This window comes from Ascidiella aspersa, chromosome 2 (assembly GCF_963924565.1).
Source record: "Ascidiella aspersa chromosome 2, kaAscAspe10.2, whole genome shotgun sequence".
Lineage (NCBI taxonomy): Eukaryota > Metazoa > Chordata > Ascidiacea > Phlebobranchia > Ascidiidae > Ascidiella > Ascidiella aspersa.
In genome coordinates, this window is record NC_139448.1 from 12,868,268 (window position 1) to 12,885,427 (window position 17,160).

Here is a 17,160-nt window from a genome sequence, read left to right on the forward strand (position 1 = left end):
ACCATTACTATGAACCAAAAACAAAGTTAGAAAAATTCCATTATACAAACATGTTGACTATCATTTTATTGCTAAAATTGGGCAAGATATAATGCTTAAAACACAACACAATTTAAAATTAAAAGTCAGTTATTTTACATGCATCTGATATATATGGTATAAACAAAGTTATTATTTAATGATTTAAACTACTTTCTGTCCGGGTAAATAGTTCTTTTTTAAATTAAATGAAAGCATTCAAAATACTTTTTAAACAGAAGTGTATCAAAACTTCTAGGTTGGACTTAAAGTGTGTTATATTACTAAAAATATTTTTATAAAGTTTATTTTTTTATAGTTAATCCTGTTTATTATATTTGCCAAACTCTACATGATTGAACAGTTTGGCCTGTTTTCATGCACAACATGTGGAATTTGAGAGAACGACGAACAATTGCACTGTGAGCCGTGGCCATGCATTTAAAAAAAAATTGTCACAAAATTCATTCAGCCAGAAAAAGTTTTATCAAACACGCAACACTAAATACTTTATTTACAGTCGCACAATTTTTTTACATTACAAACTTTTTTTAGTGGTCTGTTTATTTTATGGACCGTTTACATCAAATTTCACTAGAATTCCTATGTTTACATACTGATTTTATTGGTACTTGCAGCATACTTGTAACAAAACAAAATGAATCCTGTAATTTATGCTGTGGCTGCACTAATTGTTGCAGTTGCCTTATACTTTGTAACTGGACAACAAAAAAAGCCAGAAGGTATATTTATTGATGTGAAATTTATTAGTGTTAAATGATGATATTACTTTTGCTTGCACTGTATTTGTTTTACATAATACAATTTTTTAGTATAAAATAAGCTATTGCTGCCAGGAATGAGTTAGCGATACCAAATCGTGCGACTACAAACTCGCACCAACGAGTGATAAAAGCTTGTTTTTTTATATGTGTGGTTCGTTGCAATTTGTCGCTTTATAAGAAATCTGTCTTGCATGATATGTCATTATCCTGATAAAGGCGTCTTGTATAGAACATCGAAACAGTGATTGTTTTTAATAAAACTGCTGTATGGGCAACACTGGATTATACAATTTTAGTATAGTATGGCAACAATCAAAACTGCTGTGCATCAGACTATTTTTCTTAACTATAAGTTCTGTGTTTTTGCAGCTGCAGCAAGAAGGCCGGTTGCAAGAGATCGTGTGAATGATGCTCCACCCCCCGGGACTGCTGCAAGAAGAAGAAGGATGGATTACCGAGCTAGAGTCCAACAAGATGAAATAGCGTATGTTAATTGACTGTATTTCTAGGTATCTTTATATTAGTTAGGGAAGTCTGAATTTGGACATTTTGTTAGGTTAGCAATACTCAATATTTTAGCTGAAAGTGTCACAATCCGAACTGATAGCAAACGGCATCATTACTATGCTCAAACAAGCAAAAAAACTAAAATTAAAATGATTAAAGGTAATTTTTCAGGTTATTTGATCGAAATTTGCTTTAGCGTGAAGAAGTTTTGTTGCCTCCAATTGTTACCCTAATATTTTTTACTGCTTTGTATTGCAAATCATGGTCAAAATTTTTTAAATTTGGTATCAGATAGACACCAATACTACCCTAGTATCGTACAAGTACAGATACCATAACTTGGCATGAAATATTCACTCCGATCCACACTTACAGACATCCCTAGTATTAGGCTTATGTTGAATTTATAATGTGGCCATGCCATGGTACTGTTGGCACTTGTGCTACAGGTTAGTTATTGCTTTCTCATGTGTTGCCTTCTATTTCATACTTCAATCGACTATTACGAAAAGCAATTATATGATTCAAAATGTCAAATTAATCCCTTCAAGCTAAAGGATGTTCTGGTATCTATCAATTGATGTTTGTTGAAAACGTTTTTTTTTTATCTTAGTGAAGATGAAAACCAAAGTGAAAATGACCAGCCTGATAGAAAATCACCAGAAGAGCTAGATCCATCGGGAAAGATGGGAGCAAAAAAATTGCGCAAGATGCAGGAAAAAGAGGAGCGTAGGATTATGAGGGAGGCCGAGCTGCAAGATCGACTGGAAAGGAAAAAAGAGCAAATGGAAAAAGAACAAAAGGCGAAACAGGAGGAAGAGAAAAGACAAATGGAAGAAGAGAAAAGGGTACTACATTTAAAATAGGGTTGTTTAACGTTGCCCATCAAATTTTTTCGCACATTTATACCAGTTATTTCAATCAATATAACTTTCTTAACCTATTTGCAAATAAAAAGGTTTGGATGAGTGTCAACCACCACCAAGAACTATAAGTTTGCAGGATAATGCTACTGTTGTATAAAACAAATATCCTTGTTAAAATTAAAATATTTCACAGTCAAACTTTAAATTTCATTCGGCACACAGCTAACACGGAATACTAGGTATAGAGATGTCACAGTTTTTTCTATGCCTTATTTAACTGCGTTTGAATGTTTCTACCATAAAATCCTTGGGAAAAACTTGCTATATGTGTTCCTGAAGGTTCTGCCAATATCTTCAATGGTTACACAAAATAGATCTCAACACCTTTTAAAAAATACAATGGCATAGCTTGCAACCTACTATTTTAATATACCAAGTATTCTACTTTGTACGTATTGCAAAATAACATTTGTGGATTTGATAGCAGAAAAAAATACATACATATTTATTTATTTTGTATCTGATTTCACCAAAAATTGTATGTTCTGGTCTTAATCTACCTATAGTTAACCCAAAATTGATTTGATTGTAAGTGGGATAATATTGGTTGCTTTTTATCAGTGTTAAAAACAGTTTGTTATAGAAATTTTGTGACTGTTCGCCACAATACTAAGGTGACTAAAACACTTTAAGTTGCAGGCTATTTGCTCTAGCTTTGTAAACCTGTTTAACCAATAAGTCACCTTTAAAATACAATGCTAACAGATAATAAAACCAGAAAATAACTGCATTTTTAAGTGGTCTATAAAGTTATCTGTTTTAAAATACCTTACTTTTTCAGGCTGAAGAAGAAAAAAGGATCAAAGAGGAAAAGGAGCGTCAGGAACATGAAGAGTATTTAAAGTTGAAAGAAATGTTTTCTGTGGACGACGAGGGTCAAGCGGATGTGACGTCCGATGAGCAATCTCATAACTTGCTTCAGGAGTTTGTCACTTACATTAAGGTTTGTCCAGTATTTTACCTGGTTGATATTTAAGTAGGTTAAACAAAAACACAAAACCCCTTTGCTATAATGGATCAGCTTGAAAAGTGTTGAAATAACTTAAAATGTCATGTTTTGTCATTTTTATAAAATGTTATCTGTCGATTTCTAATGCTCACTATCGTCCAAGTCAAGTCATTATTAAATCAAGTTACTTCCAATCCACTAATAAAATGATAAACCATTTAAATGTGTAAACTTTCTAAATTATAAGAATAAAATTCAACTAAAAATAACATGTAGCAATTTAATGTTTTAAGTGCAAAACTTGCGATAAATAGCTTAATTTTATAAAAAAAATGGTAAATGAAAACTCTTATTTGAACCCAAGTGATTAGACTATATGTCCTAGTCAAGTTATTTGAAAACACTGAAGTCAAGTAATTGACTTAGTTTATTACAACCAGGGCTTTGGAGCCGGAGCCCCGGAGCCATGCATTTTTAACGGAGCCGGAGCTCCACATGAAATTTAAATGGAGCTTGAGCTGGAGCCAGTTGTTTAAAAAATAGCTCCAGGTCCGATGAAGTTCATGAGATGATAGGCTTCTAGCCTTCCACTAATAGCTGACTTCACATAATTTAACAACAACTCTTCACAAAATTAGGAATTGTTGCCTCTTTGGCGCACCTTTTTCAACTAACTATTGTGGTTATTCGTTGCAAATAAAGCGTTCAGCCTTAAACCTCAGTTTTTGTCGTAATGGAGCCGGAGCTGGAGCCAGAGCAGTGGTATCAATAAGCTCCAGAGCTGGAGCTAACCTATGATAAAAGAGAGCTCCGGAGCTGGAGCCGGAGCCGTTTAACATTTACGACTGCTCCAAAGCCCTGATTACAACACTGAATATTTTGTGTTCCAGGAGAACAAAGTTGTATTGCTTGAGGATCTGGCTTCCCACTTTGGATTGAGGACTCAACAAGCAATTGATAGAATTCATGATATGCTAAAGGACGAAATACTTACTGGTAATGATTAATGATGTCAAACACCTTTCTTAAACACATGTGATTCTAACTATTATGTTTTCTTTTAATAAGTTTTAATTTGGTGCTTCTGTTCCTTATTTCAGGCGTTGTTGATGACCGTGGGAAGTTTATCTACATTTCACCAGAGGAACTGAAATCTGTTGCCGAATTTGTGGAGCAGCGTGGAAGGTTTTCCATCGCAGAACTGGCTCAGGCCAGCAATTCGCTTATAAACTTAAAACCAGAAACAGCTATTTCCCTCTCTGGGGCTTCCTAACTGTGTTTTGTCATTTGAACTTGTTTACTGGTACATGGTGGCACTGTAAGAAGTGTGTTATGCAGCAAAGTGGTGTATATAGTTGTGTATTCTGCATTTCAATTCCATTGAAAAGTACACTATTAAGCTGCACAAGAGAAAACCTTTGAAAGAATTACTGATTTAAAAAAATTTGGGACCTTACATTTAAAAAAATGGAAGTAATGCTTTTTAAGCTTCTATTGTTTACCATTGTACATTTAGTCATTTTGTTATGTGCAATAAAAATTCATAAATTGTATGTTATAGCAGCTCATAAAGTAACCCACATGTAGGAAAATTAGGTTGAATGCGCTCATAAACTAAACATGAAATGCTTAACGAATACAAGGGTAAGAGCATAGATTTACTTAATTCTGTTTATTTCAAACAGAAAATGTATGTCGACATGTGTGCTTATAAACAACGGTTTAATGCAGTGCTTCCCAACCAGTGGGTCGCAAAGCTTATAAAAATGTTAGTTTTTATTAGATTGGGGAATTATTGCATTATCATTATGTTACATTACTGCAACAATGTAACAAATATTTCACAATTAGATGTGTATATGTCATTGGTCATATCTCAATTGTGGGTATCACAATAAATCTTGCATTAAAAATGGGTTGCAAACTGAAAATGTTTGGGAGCACTGGTTTAATGAACAGAGTTTTTTGCATGAAGGTTGGTCATCTGATATATTTTTTGGGTTTAAAAGTGAAATAAAGTTAGTCGGTTATCAAAAAACGACTTTGTCCATACAAATAAAATAAAAAACAGTTAAAAATTAGAAACAATTTGTCAAAGAAACAGTTGCCTTGTGAGGAATTTTATAGGAGCCCCAACAAGAATGTGTAATAAGCTAAACATTTCAAATAAGTATTTTACCTTAAATTAAAAGTTTCAAAGCAATGTACATATAAGTTTTAAACGAAACTAAATTCTCTTGGTTAAAAATCTGCAAAGACGGCACAAGCAGGCGCCAAAATTTCCAGCTAAAAGTACATACCTATTGGTAATTGGGATATATGAACAGAAAACTTCAGCATTCAATGTCATTAAGTGGTATCTTATTTATTAATCAGTGATAAAGAGCGAAACTGTACCACAATAATGCGAGGTGGCTCACATGTTCAAGAAATTGAAAAGCATTTTAACTAATAAGCACACAGAGAACAACATGGACCATAGCTGATTTGCAAAAAGAAACCTACACTGTTAGTAGTATTACTCTATCAGTAAGAGTTTTGCAGATAAATCAAGACACAATTAGAATATGAGAGATGACATCAAGTACAGAAGTTAATAACCAAAAAACATGTCATGTAAGCAAAATGATTTTCTGTTTCTTAGTTCTGTACTTAGTTTAGACTTCATCACTAGTTGTGCAACTAGAATCATAATTTTCATTTCTAGAGAAATATTAAATAGGACAAGTTTACCAACAACAACTTTGCCAGGATGTCATTACACACAAACTTTATTAAATTTTTATTTGTCTTTAATTGTGTTAATGTAGTCTATGTAATACTGGCTATTTGTTTTATTATAGGAATCTTTCTCAACACATTGATCTTCCAGAGTGGCTGTGGCTACAAGAATGCATTGTTAGGTTAGTCACAGTGTGGGAAGCTACAGAACATCATGTATAGAAGAAACATGCTTGCAAGAAAAAAGAAATTGAGCAGAAGAAAGAGGAAACAGGTTGCCAGGGTTGCATGACAGTTTGCAGCATCTTGAAAAATGTTTTAGAAACAATCCTTTTCAATTTGTGCAAACTTATATTGTGAATTTCGACAAAAGTAGAAAACGGGAGAAACACTCGCACAGCAAACACAACTAGGAAACTCAAATGAAAATCTCTTTAAAGTTAGAATATTTGGAACAGGTTGTTTTTCCATAAAAAACACACCACAACATAATCAGAAAACGAGGACTATGGTTAAGATATGACAATGGAATAACCAAAATGTTTGCTTGGAACAACCCACATGTTTTGTGTGGAATTACAGGCATTTTTTCGCATTTGTTTACAAGCATTCCTTTGATTTAAAATACCTCACAATACTAAGCTGGCGTACACAGCTATACCATTGTGCCTTGCGACTAAAACAAGCACCTAGGGAAACGTTTCTTTCACTGTTAATACCAAGATTATTCCATTGCCAAATAAATAAACAGTAAGATTTATTCGTCATCATCATCCGAGCAACCTTCCTCTCCCAACCTGCGAAAAGAAAGGTGTCGATAGTGATCCAACCAGCTGTCAACCAGTCTTGTGACGGAAGGCGGTCGCTTTCCTGGTCGTTGCACGGCCATTAGGACGCCGCTTTCTGTGACATGGCAATCAAGCCACTCGTGAAGAATTTCTTTACGCTGCTCCTCACTTACAGCCTGGAAAATAAATTCACATCAACCTTTGTTGTACCTCTCAGTTTACAAAGCTTTAATACAAGTATGGTGCTTTTTATAGTTAGTTGAACATGTAACACTCAATTAATCAATTTAAAGTAGGTAAATTATTTTGAAAAATCTGCAAGCTTTGGATAAAACTGGGTAAAATACACAAATTAGAATATTGAATCTTAAGGGGTGAGTCCACAGATCTGGTACTATTTTACAAGTCAGCAGATTTCTAATTTCAACCAATTGTTAGTTGGCTAACATGAAATGTCATGCGCTTAAAAAAAAGCTTGAGGGTAGCCCAGGTCAAACATAAGCAAAACTATTCAGCAAGGTTATGTACAGCATATTATTTCTCTAGAAATAGTTACTCAGTATATTCTCGGCAGTTTTACTTTTTTGACATGGTTATTGGTTATACAATACAATTTTCGCGAAACAATTTGCAGTTATACAGCTTTGTTCAACTTTTACCTATTTTAATTTTATTTTTTATTCCAATATACATATGTTAACAGCAAAAACAAATTATGTTTTGTTACTATAGATTATAATATACTTAACCACAACAAAATAATAACTAAATAAATGACAACGAATTATATATACTTAAATTCTATATTCTGTATTCGTTATCTGTCGAAACCAACCAAATATTTCCGGTTTAAAAATTTGATCAGTATTGACACAAATCATAAATGTTTTTTAAATGCCTTTGTCACAGTAAGAGATAAATAAGTCACTGTGCATACCTCTGTCCTTGTTGTAAAATGAATTGGCAAAATTTTGCCATCACTGTCGACCAGTGGAAGATACTTGACAGTATTGAACGGTTGATAATGGTGGCGAGATGAAGCACAGATGTCCTGCAATGTACAGCACAAAGTAGTTTACTTTGCCCAACATTATTGATTAAATCTATGCTTTTAGCCCCAGGCTGTTCAGTCACTGGCTTGGCCATGTGCATGTTTCAGTTTGGTAAATAGGCAAATCTACATAACATGTATGAAGAGTGTTGTATAATAAAGCAAAATTGCTTATTTTTATTTCCTGAAATATTAGGGATAAATATTCTTTAGACTTTCCTGTTGTAGTCAAAGTCAGTAAATAAAAAGTCCTAGTTATTTAAAAGAGAAATGTATTTTGCCACAAAATAAGGCATTATCAGTCTCTTATTTCAAATACTATTCTATTGACAGGAAAGAAATATTATTTTGCTTCTACTTGAAATCATTCAGTTTGTCATATTAGGGATAACTTATCAATTACGCATTGAGTGATGCTAAGATCTTGTGGATAACTTATCAATTAGAAAACAATAGGTTTGTATAACAGGACAATGCTTACTTTAACAGAATTCTCCATCGTTACAAGAGCAGTAAAATGTCCTCTTGTATAACCCAGAGATATTGGGCTTGTGTAACAAAAAGACTGATCCCACAAAAATGGAAGGTAAACACCTGCAAGAAACCATAATGTTGAAATAGTATATTACAACATTTTGCTAAGTCTTTACTCGAAACTTTTAGAAATAATACATATGCTGTTAGTAGAAATTCAGTTTTCTAATTTTGGATTTGTAAATGACAAAAATGCAGATCTCTGAATGCCAATTTTGTTAGAAAAAGGGATTATGTCAACTACAAAATTGTGAAACAGTCAAAGCATGTCTGTTAAGCTCATTTTGAAGAGCAATACAGTTAAAATTGTAATGACTTAGTAACATTGATTTGTGTTATAATAAAAGATGTACCCACTACATACCAAAGGATTGTCATTATACTTATCTATAGTGACTTTTCAGATTTTTCATACCAAATTGAATACACATGAAAATACTGAAATGGTATGATAATAAGTTTGACAAGAGCTATAACATATATACAAACTTGTTGTACTTATAAACATGCGACAAGCATAGACAACAAACAAATTTTAAAGTGCAATGGTAACAATCTTACCTTGGAACTTAGCAAAGCCAAGTGTTTCACCACGGAAGCTCTTTAAATACTTGATTCCATAAACAATTATGGGACGACGCAAGATATGAGACAATACAAAAATATGGCAATGCTCCAGAGAGGCACCAGGCTAAAAAAAGTTGCATAGGATATTAAAATTCTAGTTATTTAACATATTTTGATAACTACAAAAATAATAAATGATTTTTCGAGGTAACTGGTTAAACTGGTTCAAAAGTTAATTTTTACTACAATATAAAACTGTGCATTTATGATTTTTAGTTAAAGGAAGGTGAGTTGAAACAAAATGTTGTAGTTTTTTTAGAATCTTTCAAGCAATAGAAATACATCCATATGCCTCGCAGATCAATCAAAGTCATTAATACTTGGCTCAAATATAGGCAACTAAAACCACTTTACTAATGTAAACAAAGAAAATGTGGTCATGCCCTTTGGCCATGTTATAGATTATTCATAAACCTTTGGTGAGTAATTTTACACTTGCAAAAGCCTTTAAGCTATTACAACGTGGTAAAACAAAAACAGTGTTTTACATAAAATTTTGGGTAATACGAAAAAATACCACGTAGAACAAAAGCATCTCTCGCAAAACTAACAAATCCCTTTTATCCGGACAAGTTGAATTTTGTAAATAATGCCTAGATTTGTGTAATACAACAACAAAATTAACAAAGCTTTATACTGAAACTGACATGTTGAGATTCTACAAGTAAAAACAAAAAGGCCTTTTAAACATAGTATTTTAAAGGGACATATATATATGAATAAAAAGCATAAAAAACAATTTTGACTCTGTGTGGTCTAATAGTTTTCCATATTCCTCCTTCAATAACAGAAAACACTACAATTCCTCTATTTTTTTTTGCTTTATATATTTTCTCTTTAACATTTACTTTGGTTGAAGAGAAGGTTTGAAAACAATAAATTTTTGGTTCAACAGCATTTTCAAATGATACAACATTTGAAGTACAATATATCTTCTAACAAGTATAGCAAAAAATTAAATGGGTAACAAACTCATTATGTATGTATACTAAGTATACATATTAGAAAAAGTCAATCACTTTGTGTGAGACAAACATCGTACCATACAGTCAGTTCCAGTATAGGGCCAAAACAACCCCAGGTAATCAACAACTTGAAAAATCCCCCTGGGAACACACTTATAGGACTATTTAAAGATCAGCTGGGAGTTGACTTATTGGATTAAATGCTAGCCATGTTATTGTTTTGACTGTGCAATAAACAGTCAAGAACAGAGTTTTTTCAACAACATTTGTTTAGGTTATATATTACAGGCCAAACTCATTAATAATTGATGCCCACTGTCATTAAATGGAAGACACTTTTTTATGTAGGACCTGGTAAGATATATTGTTTGTAGTAAGTTTAAAACTTATATATAATTAAATATTATTATTAAATGTATTGTTACCCAAACTTGCCAGAAAATATTGTACGAATTATAGGGTCTAAGAAAATGCCTTTATCCCAGGTTACAAACAACAACAAAATTAAGTTAAAAAAATTAAGTAAAGGTGCATATTTTATAATTTCTGATGAGCAGATTTATTCCACTAAAATAAAAAAAATGAATCAGTATTGTAAAAAAAAGTACAATAAAAATATATTTTATACACTTGAGGTAACTTATTATTTTTACTAGCGAAATATTTATAGTCTACAAAACTATTACCAATGCTTCTAATACTTTCTTCATAAGCTCATCAAACATTGTTGTGCATATATTATAATATAGCTTTGCTTTCATAGAGATTAATATATTGAAAAAAATGGCTAAAAAAACAAAACTGGCATTTTATACATTAAATTTACAAATTTGAATCATAACAAGTGAGACAACAAACCTGTTGGGCAAGTGAGTGAATGACCGCCCAATCATGTAAACATTGTCGTTCAGTGAGGGAATAGCCAAGGAGGTCTGCTTGATAATGCTCCCATTCACACCAGCGACGAAAAAAACTAAAAAAGAGCACAACATTCTGTTGGATCTGTGCATGTAGAATTGTACATGCAATTAACTAGTTTCAAGTGTGGATAGCATAACATGTTTATATCGAAATAAATCACTTGAAATGTTGTAAAAAATTTCTAGTTTGACCACCTAGTCTACTATTCTTATAGGGATTAAGTCAAAGTACAACAATATCTCAATTAGGTTTACAACTTGAAGAAGAGAAGTTTGTATGAACTTATGTCATGGAATGTGATTACTTAGTTCTTATGCATTTTAGCATAAGCCAATTGTCAGCAAATTTTTTTCTTCGCGACCCAAAAAACTCTTTCAAGAGCTATTGAAGGGCCATTATGTGAAAACACTACAACAACATAGGCGGATCAAGGATTTTTGTCTGGGGGGTATAAAAATCTTAAAACAAATAATCCTAAAAAATCTGTGCGTAACACAAAAATTATAGTTTTATTTCATAGAAAGTAGACATTGTAGCGTTTAAGTCACACAGGGCAACACGCTATAGTAAGCAAAGCGTCTTTGGCTTGAAAATATTTAGTCAAATCTTAAAAAATTTGCACAACGCTAAAATTGTATTTACATAGTTACTTACTAAAAGTATAGTTTTATTAAGGGTGGCATAGTCTGGTGACCTATGATGCAACAATAAACAAAAATAAACAGCTTAGCCACACCATTTTTAAATACAGTACAGTAAACATATGGTACAACAGTACGGCTATCACACGGACCACAACTACATGAAAAAATATTATATTAAACACTAACCAATGCCCCACTAAAAATGACTCAAAGGGCCACAGTTTGCCAGCCACTGTTATACACCCTAGCCCAACTTATCTGTTGTGTTTTGACTCAAACTATCAGCTGACTATTCTCATATATTAGTTCAGCAAACAGGGTTACATTTTTTGATTTACAAGCAATAAGTACAATGCAATGCTAAAAGCTTAATCTGACACAACTGATGGTTTCTATTTCAGACAATTTTAAATTACAATTAGCTGAATTATCAAAGTATGAGTTAAACACACCAAAGAGAAATTATATTACTACAAATCGATGCAAACTTAACTCTGGTGTTACTGTACTTGTATATTGCTGCCTACGAACAGAAAATATCAAATAATATACACCCTAAACCTACAAGATATAGAGAATAAATGGACCTATGGTATGAATTAATTCAAAACAAACTAAATCTTCTCAGGTAAACAGCTATATATTGTCCTAATGGCCCATAAGTACTAAAGGCAAAAGGGGTGAGTTGTAAAATAAAATTTAGCTATGGAAACAAAATATCTGTGTTTTCTTGGCACTATTACTGCACCAATTTTGCATAAAGTATATTCACCTTGTGGCACAGTCCTCCAAACTTTCAGACAAAGCAGAACGAAGAACATTGTCACGGTCGAACACACCCCAAGTTGCTTGCAAGACAGAATCAAGCAAACAGTCACCAGCTGAGCGGTTCCACAGCGAGTAAAGACGGTTGCTGCACTCGCCATAGCGAAGAAGAACCGACGACCAATTTATGGCACCTTCTTCCTCCAGTTCTAATCAAATTATTTTTATTAGGCAAAATTTAAAAAAAAAGTTTAAACAAAAAGTCAGTTCCGAACTAAATTTATCCAGGTATGTAAATTTTAAAAAAGTATTTAGTTTTGCAATCTAAAATTACCTTTCTGCACATCTTGGTCTAAAAGTTCATTAAACAGGAGCTTTTGTATCGATGCAGGTAAATCACATATTTCTGAAAATATGAAACACAATGACTAAATCATGATTCACAAACTTATGTTCACAAAATAAAAACTGTCAACAGCGCACGAGAAAAACACAATAAAGCTATATATAATATTTACACACCTAAAATAGATTTATTTCATATAGATGAGAAACAACTGTTAAAAACAATGTTTGGTAATATACATATATATATAAATAACATAATTTAAACAATCTAAAAATCCCCTTGTTTAAAGACAGTAACCCAACCAGTCTTTCATCTCAGGTTAAAAATATAAAACAACGAAACACTTAAGAAAAACAAAAAAATCATAGAAAAATTACATTACCATACATTCAAACAAATTCATGCAAAATGTAAATTACCGATTGGTAATTGAAAGGTAGTAAATTCGGATAAAAAACGGCAGTGAAGGTCGCCTTTTTTCGTCCTAAGGCTAGCAGCAATCTCACGGCGGATTAATTCTGCAATATCTGGACTCAAGTGAGCTGGGTTGCGCTTAAAAGCTCGGGGAGCGACCTTCATTTAAAACACATACATTATAATACTATTTAGTATAGTGAGTTGTTTACAGAAAATGTATGAAAATCACAGAAGGTTTAAGAAAAATACTTACCTCTGGTGTTAACAAAAGTCTAAGGATGTTGTGCCTTTGGAATCTTATGGCCAAATGTACCAAGGTATGACCAGTGTCAAATGCAGATGGACGGTTAAGACAGTTGATTTCGTCTGCAGTAAGGGTTCGCGCTATATTTCCGCCGTGCATTAAATAGGCATCAACAGCTTCAATATTACCATCTACCACACCTGAAAGTTAGATTACAAATATTACTTTACTTTAAAATTGGTTCTACTACTGTTACTATTTGTATATTTGTCTATGTTTTTTAACTCCAATGTCTATAAATGAGCACGCAACAAATATTTATAAATCTTAAACTGACATTTTAACATACAAATTATTTGGAGAATATATTATATATATTTGTTCTGCAGCATATTTATTTTTTTGGGCTTACCAATGCATGCTTTCAAGAAAAGCCAGTTCGTATTTCTGCTTCTGTTTTTGTAGGTTCTGTTGTCAACAATGTCAATTCTTCCCAAAGAGTACAAATGACCTGAAGAACCACTCCGTGAAAGATTTAGAGGAGAATTTGATTGTTGTTTGCTGCTGCAAGCCACAGTACGGGATGAACATGCCTAAAGTACACATGGATCAATAAAATACAATAAAACAAACTCATTTTATTGATTTATTGTAATTTCTGCAGTTGCCTGAAGTTGATTTTTTTTTTGGTAACATTTAAATATCTGAAAATTACACTTTTATATGTTGAAAACTGTTATAAAACTGCAGACCAATTTTCATTGAATCTTAAGGTTCAATTATACCTGATTATCTAGGTTATTTCTTCTCCTGCGCTGAGAGCGAGATTGTCCATGATTCTCCGAGTCATCTCTCGGTGAATGTGAGCGAGAAGAACTGTTACTTGATGATCCAGACCTTACTGTTGGATCTAAAAAAGTGTCCAACTTCTGCGATTTACTGCTAGATCCTTTTTGTGATAATCCAGAACTCGACTGTAAAGTAGATGTATCTGGCGTGGCACAAGCAGATGTACTGGTGCGCTTTACAGCTGCCTCATCCAAGGGTTTGACAGAAATGGAAGCACATGGAACAGATGTACCTGACAAGTCAGCATTGCTAGCCTCTTGTGAGGTTTTTGCTTCCAGGCGACACACAACACAGAACTTTGACGCAACCCAGTTCTCGTAAGTGCATGCTGAACAAGTCCACTTTTTATTACGCTTGTTATTGTTCAGTGACAAGGAGTTCTGTGGCTTCTCCCCAAGTGTTGTTGACTCACTTTTTTTCGTTTCACATTGCGTACACAAGGCAGTGTTTGCGGCGTTTAAAAATGTGCAAGCTGAGCAGGCCCACTGAACACTCGAATCGCTTTGTTTTTCTTCAGCCACCGTTTGCACTCGATTACCAGAAAGCGTCCCAGATGAGTTTACATTATCGTTATTAGTTTTTGCATCTGGCCTTTTCTGTTCCACTAAAGTGGCAGGTGGGCATATGATCAAACTATTAGAGTTTGTTTGGCTAGAATCATCAGGTGTATTGTAGTTTGTGATTACTAAGTCTGCATCTGAGGTAGCCGGAGGTGGCTGTATAAGTTCAGAATCTTGAGGGTGTTTGCATAGAACACATTTGTTGGAGGCAAAAAAGTTATCATAGGTACATCTTGGACATGACCATTTGTTTTCCTGTTTACTCATGTTTTAAACACTTTTTTGAAACAAAATTTCAGAATTATGATTGGTTGATTTTTATGAAATTTAAATGAGCATTTATGGCAAAAAACAATATACACAATTCTATATTTTTTTTTAATTAAATTGACATAAAAATTGTTTGACTTTATTAGCGTCCTTGGCTCCTTACTCCTAATTATGCTGATAAAAATTGAAATATTTTTTTTATGCAAAAAGACTAAAATTAATTAATAAAAATTATTGTATTTGTTGGGCGATAAAATGGTCATTTTATTTAACAAACATGCAATACCAGAAATAAAATATCACAATGAAATAAACACTCCTAAAAAAAACGATATTAAATCTATAGTTAACAGAAAAATAGGTTTATGATTTCAGTTGAATGTTATCCATTAGTGTAATTTTTTAAAACACTCTGCATTCTGTGACATGCACACATCAGAGATTTTTTTAAATATTTTTTGTGCACACCTGCAGGCCCGTTAAAATTAAGAGCTCCGACAATGCTATTTGATAAACTGTTACTATGAATATAATTATTTTAAAAATGTATTTTCTTTAAGGTAAATCTATAAATCTGTTAGTTTTCAACGTTCTTTACATGGGGCTGAACATTCTGAACAACATTTACAGCACCACACAAACCTAACGAGAAAATATTTAGATTTAGATTTAGATTTAATCCCAATTTCTCGACAAAGCTTCATAACAATGATCTGCGCTGAACAACCTTTCGCAGCACATCTGTCTCCTTGTGTTTAATGTGGTCAGCTGATTCGTTGTTTTGTGACGTAAAACAACACGCTACAGTGAATTCTGTCAACTTTAGCAACAAGAATAAGACAGGATAGAGATCTTATAAAACTAGTCATTTTACGTACTAGGCTGGTACATTTTAAGTTATCATTAGGAAGACAATACTTGTGTCAAAATTTTGTAAAAACCTTCAGTAAGCTTCAGAAATTGTCGTTCGGTATTTTTTTTATCAACATTTAGTTTTCAATTACAACCAACAGCAGTTTAAAGCTATGTGATTAAAGCAATATAATAATGGCATACGCGGGCCGCTGAATTAATCATGCGCAGGCCTGGTTTATCGCAGTAGGTTCAGCTCGAACTTCGTTTTTGCTTTATCTGTGATAAGGACTTAACTTGTATTAAACAGTATTTGTTGTGTACTTTTCAGGGAGTCGAACCGAACCCGAACTGGAATTCCGGTTTGGGAAATTCTAACTGAACCGTAACCGAACCTAAAACGTTTTTTGTGATATTTTAAAGAGTCGAACCGGAACTGAACCGAATATTTCAAAAGGACCTGAACCAACCCGAACCTGTAATGTTTTCAAAAAGTTTGGTTATCTGTTAACCTACGATTTTGGGGGACAAATATTAGCGTACATCCCTTAATTATTTGCTTTTGTTTATCAGAAATTGCCTACGTTGTATATTTGTGTTTAGACCAGGGGTCGACAACCTTTTTCCAGTCGCGGGCCAAAACCAAACTCAGAAAGGTCTCTGCGAGCCGCACAAAGTGTATACTAAGAATTGTGTTATTAAAATGTTTGAACAACTGTAAATCAGGCGGGTCTAGAGTCTATTTTGCACTTAAAAACGTTTTTAATTATATTTAAGGAGGTACTAAAGTGTTGACGCAAAGCGCACAAAAAAGCGTTTGTTTGGTTTGAAATTCGAGTTCACACGTCGTCATCCATGCTACTAATGAAAAGTGTAATGAAACTACTTTGAGGGAAAGCCATAACATTTAAAGTTAATCTAGCTTAGTGTTTGTTAACGTTTTTAAGAGAGGGCACACTTCGCGAGCGAAGCGAGCGCGTTTTTTTTTGGTGTAGCGGCATTTATTTTGGTGTAGCGGCATTTCTCACAAACCGGATGTAGGTCACAAACCGGATGTAAATTTTTGAACTTAAGTACCGTAGTTAAAATGTATGTGAAATTGATTTGTGTCCAATTTGTCAAAGAGGCGGCGGGCCGGATGAATTACATCGGCGGGCCGGATCCGGCCCGCGGGCCGTATGTTGCCGACCCCTGGTTTAGACTGACATGATTTTTTAACAATTGAAAAAATATGTGTGTTACAATTCCCCAGTTCATTATATATTGGAAATTGCGCCAAAATCCCGATAATTGTTTTTGTATTCAGAAGGTGTCCCTAAAAACTTTTTAGCCTCATTTTTGGGGGTTTTCCTTTAACCAGGAACAATAACATTGCAATATAGTTCGCATAGAAAAAGATTATTTGTTTCATTTTGGGC

The 17,160-nt window shown here is 33.4% G+C and overlaps 2 protein-coding genes across 2 annotated transcripts; one reads left to right on the top strand and one right to left on the bottom strand.

Moving 5' to 3' along the window:
* Positions 1 to 654: 654 nt before the first annotated feature.
* On the top strand, positions 655 to 5,017 carry LOC146163763 (DDRGK domain-containing protein 1-like). Its single transcript, XM_083381201.1, has 6 exons — positions 655 to 761; positions 1,173 to 1,287; positions 1,924 to 2,158; positions 3,018 to 3,179; positions 4,076 to 4,181; positions 4,286 to 5,017. The coding sequence occupies exons 1-6, from the start codon at positions 677 to 679 to the stop codon at positions 4,456 to 4,458; spliced, it is 876 nt and encodes a 291-aa protein (XP_083237327.1). The 5' UTR covers positions 655 to 676; the 3' UTR covers positions 4,459 to 5,017.
* On the bottom strand, positions 4,832 to 15,553 carry LOC146163764 (ubiquitin thioesterase zranb1-B-like). The gene is made up of 11 exons (XM_083381200.1): positions 13,997 to 15,553; positions 13,624 to 13,804; positions 13,221 to 13,411; positions 12,970 to 13,123; positions 12,536 to 12,607; positions 12,209 to 12,410; positions 10,730 to 10,844; positions 8,841 to 8,970; positions 8,227 to 8,339; positions 7,632 to 7,745; positions 4,832 to 6,870 (listed from the first exon to the last, which is right to left on the bottom strand). The coding sequence occupies exons 1-11, from the start codon at positions 14,885 to 14,887 to the stop codon at positions 6,664 to 6,666; spliced, it is 2,370 nt and encodes a 789-aa protein (XP_083237326.1). The 5' UTR covers positions 14,888 to 15,553; the 3' UTR covers positions 4,832 to 6,663.
* Positions 15,554 to 17,160: the final 1,607 nt, after the last annotated feature.

Excerpts from the sequence above, each read along its gene's own strand:
- LOC146163763 (XM_083381201.1), top strand. The coding sequence starts at position 677 with ATGAATCCTGTAATTTATGCTGTGGCTGCACTAATTGTTGCAGTTGCC. Across the intron at positions 762-1,172 it reads ACAACAAAAAAAGCCAGAAG|CTGCAGCAAGAAGGCCGGTT; the intron begins GTATATTTATTG and ends GTGTTTTTGCAG. Across the intron at positions 2,159-3,017 it reads AAATGGAAGAAGAGAAAAGG|GCTGAAGAAGAAAAAAGGAT; the intron begins GTACTACATTTA and ends TTACTTTTTCAG.
- LOC146163764 (XM_083381200.1), bottom strand. The coding sequence starts at position 14,887 with ATGAGTAAACAGGAAAACAAATGGTCATGTCCAAGATGTACCTATGAT. Across the intron at positions 13,805-13,996 it reads GAAATAACCTAGATAATCAG|GCATGTTCATCCCGTACTGT; the intron begins GTATAATTGAAC and ends TGTGTACTTTAG. Across the intron at positions 8,340-8,840 it reads TGGCTTTGCTAAGTTCCAAG|GTGTTTACCTTCCATTTTTG; the intron begins GTAAGATTGTTA and ends GGTTTCTTGCAG.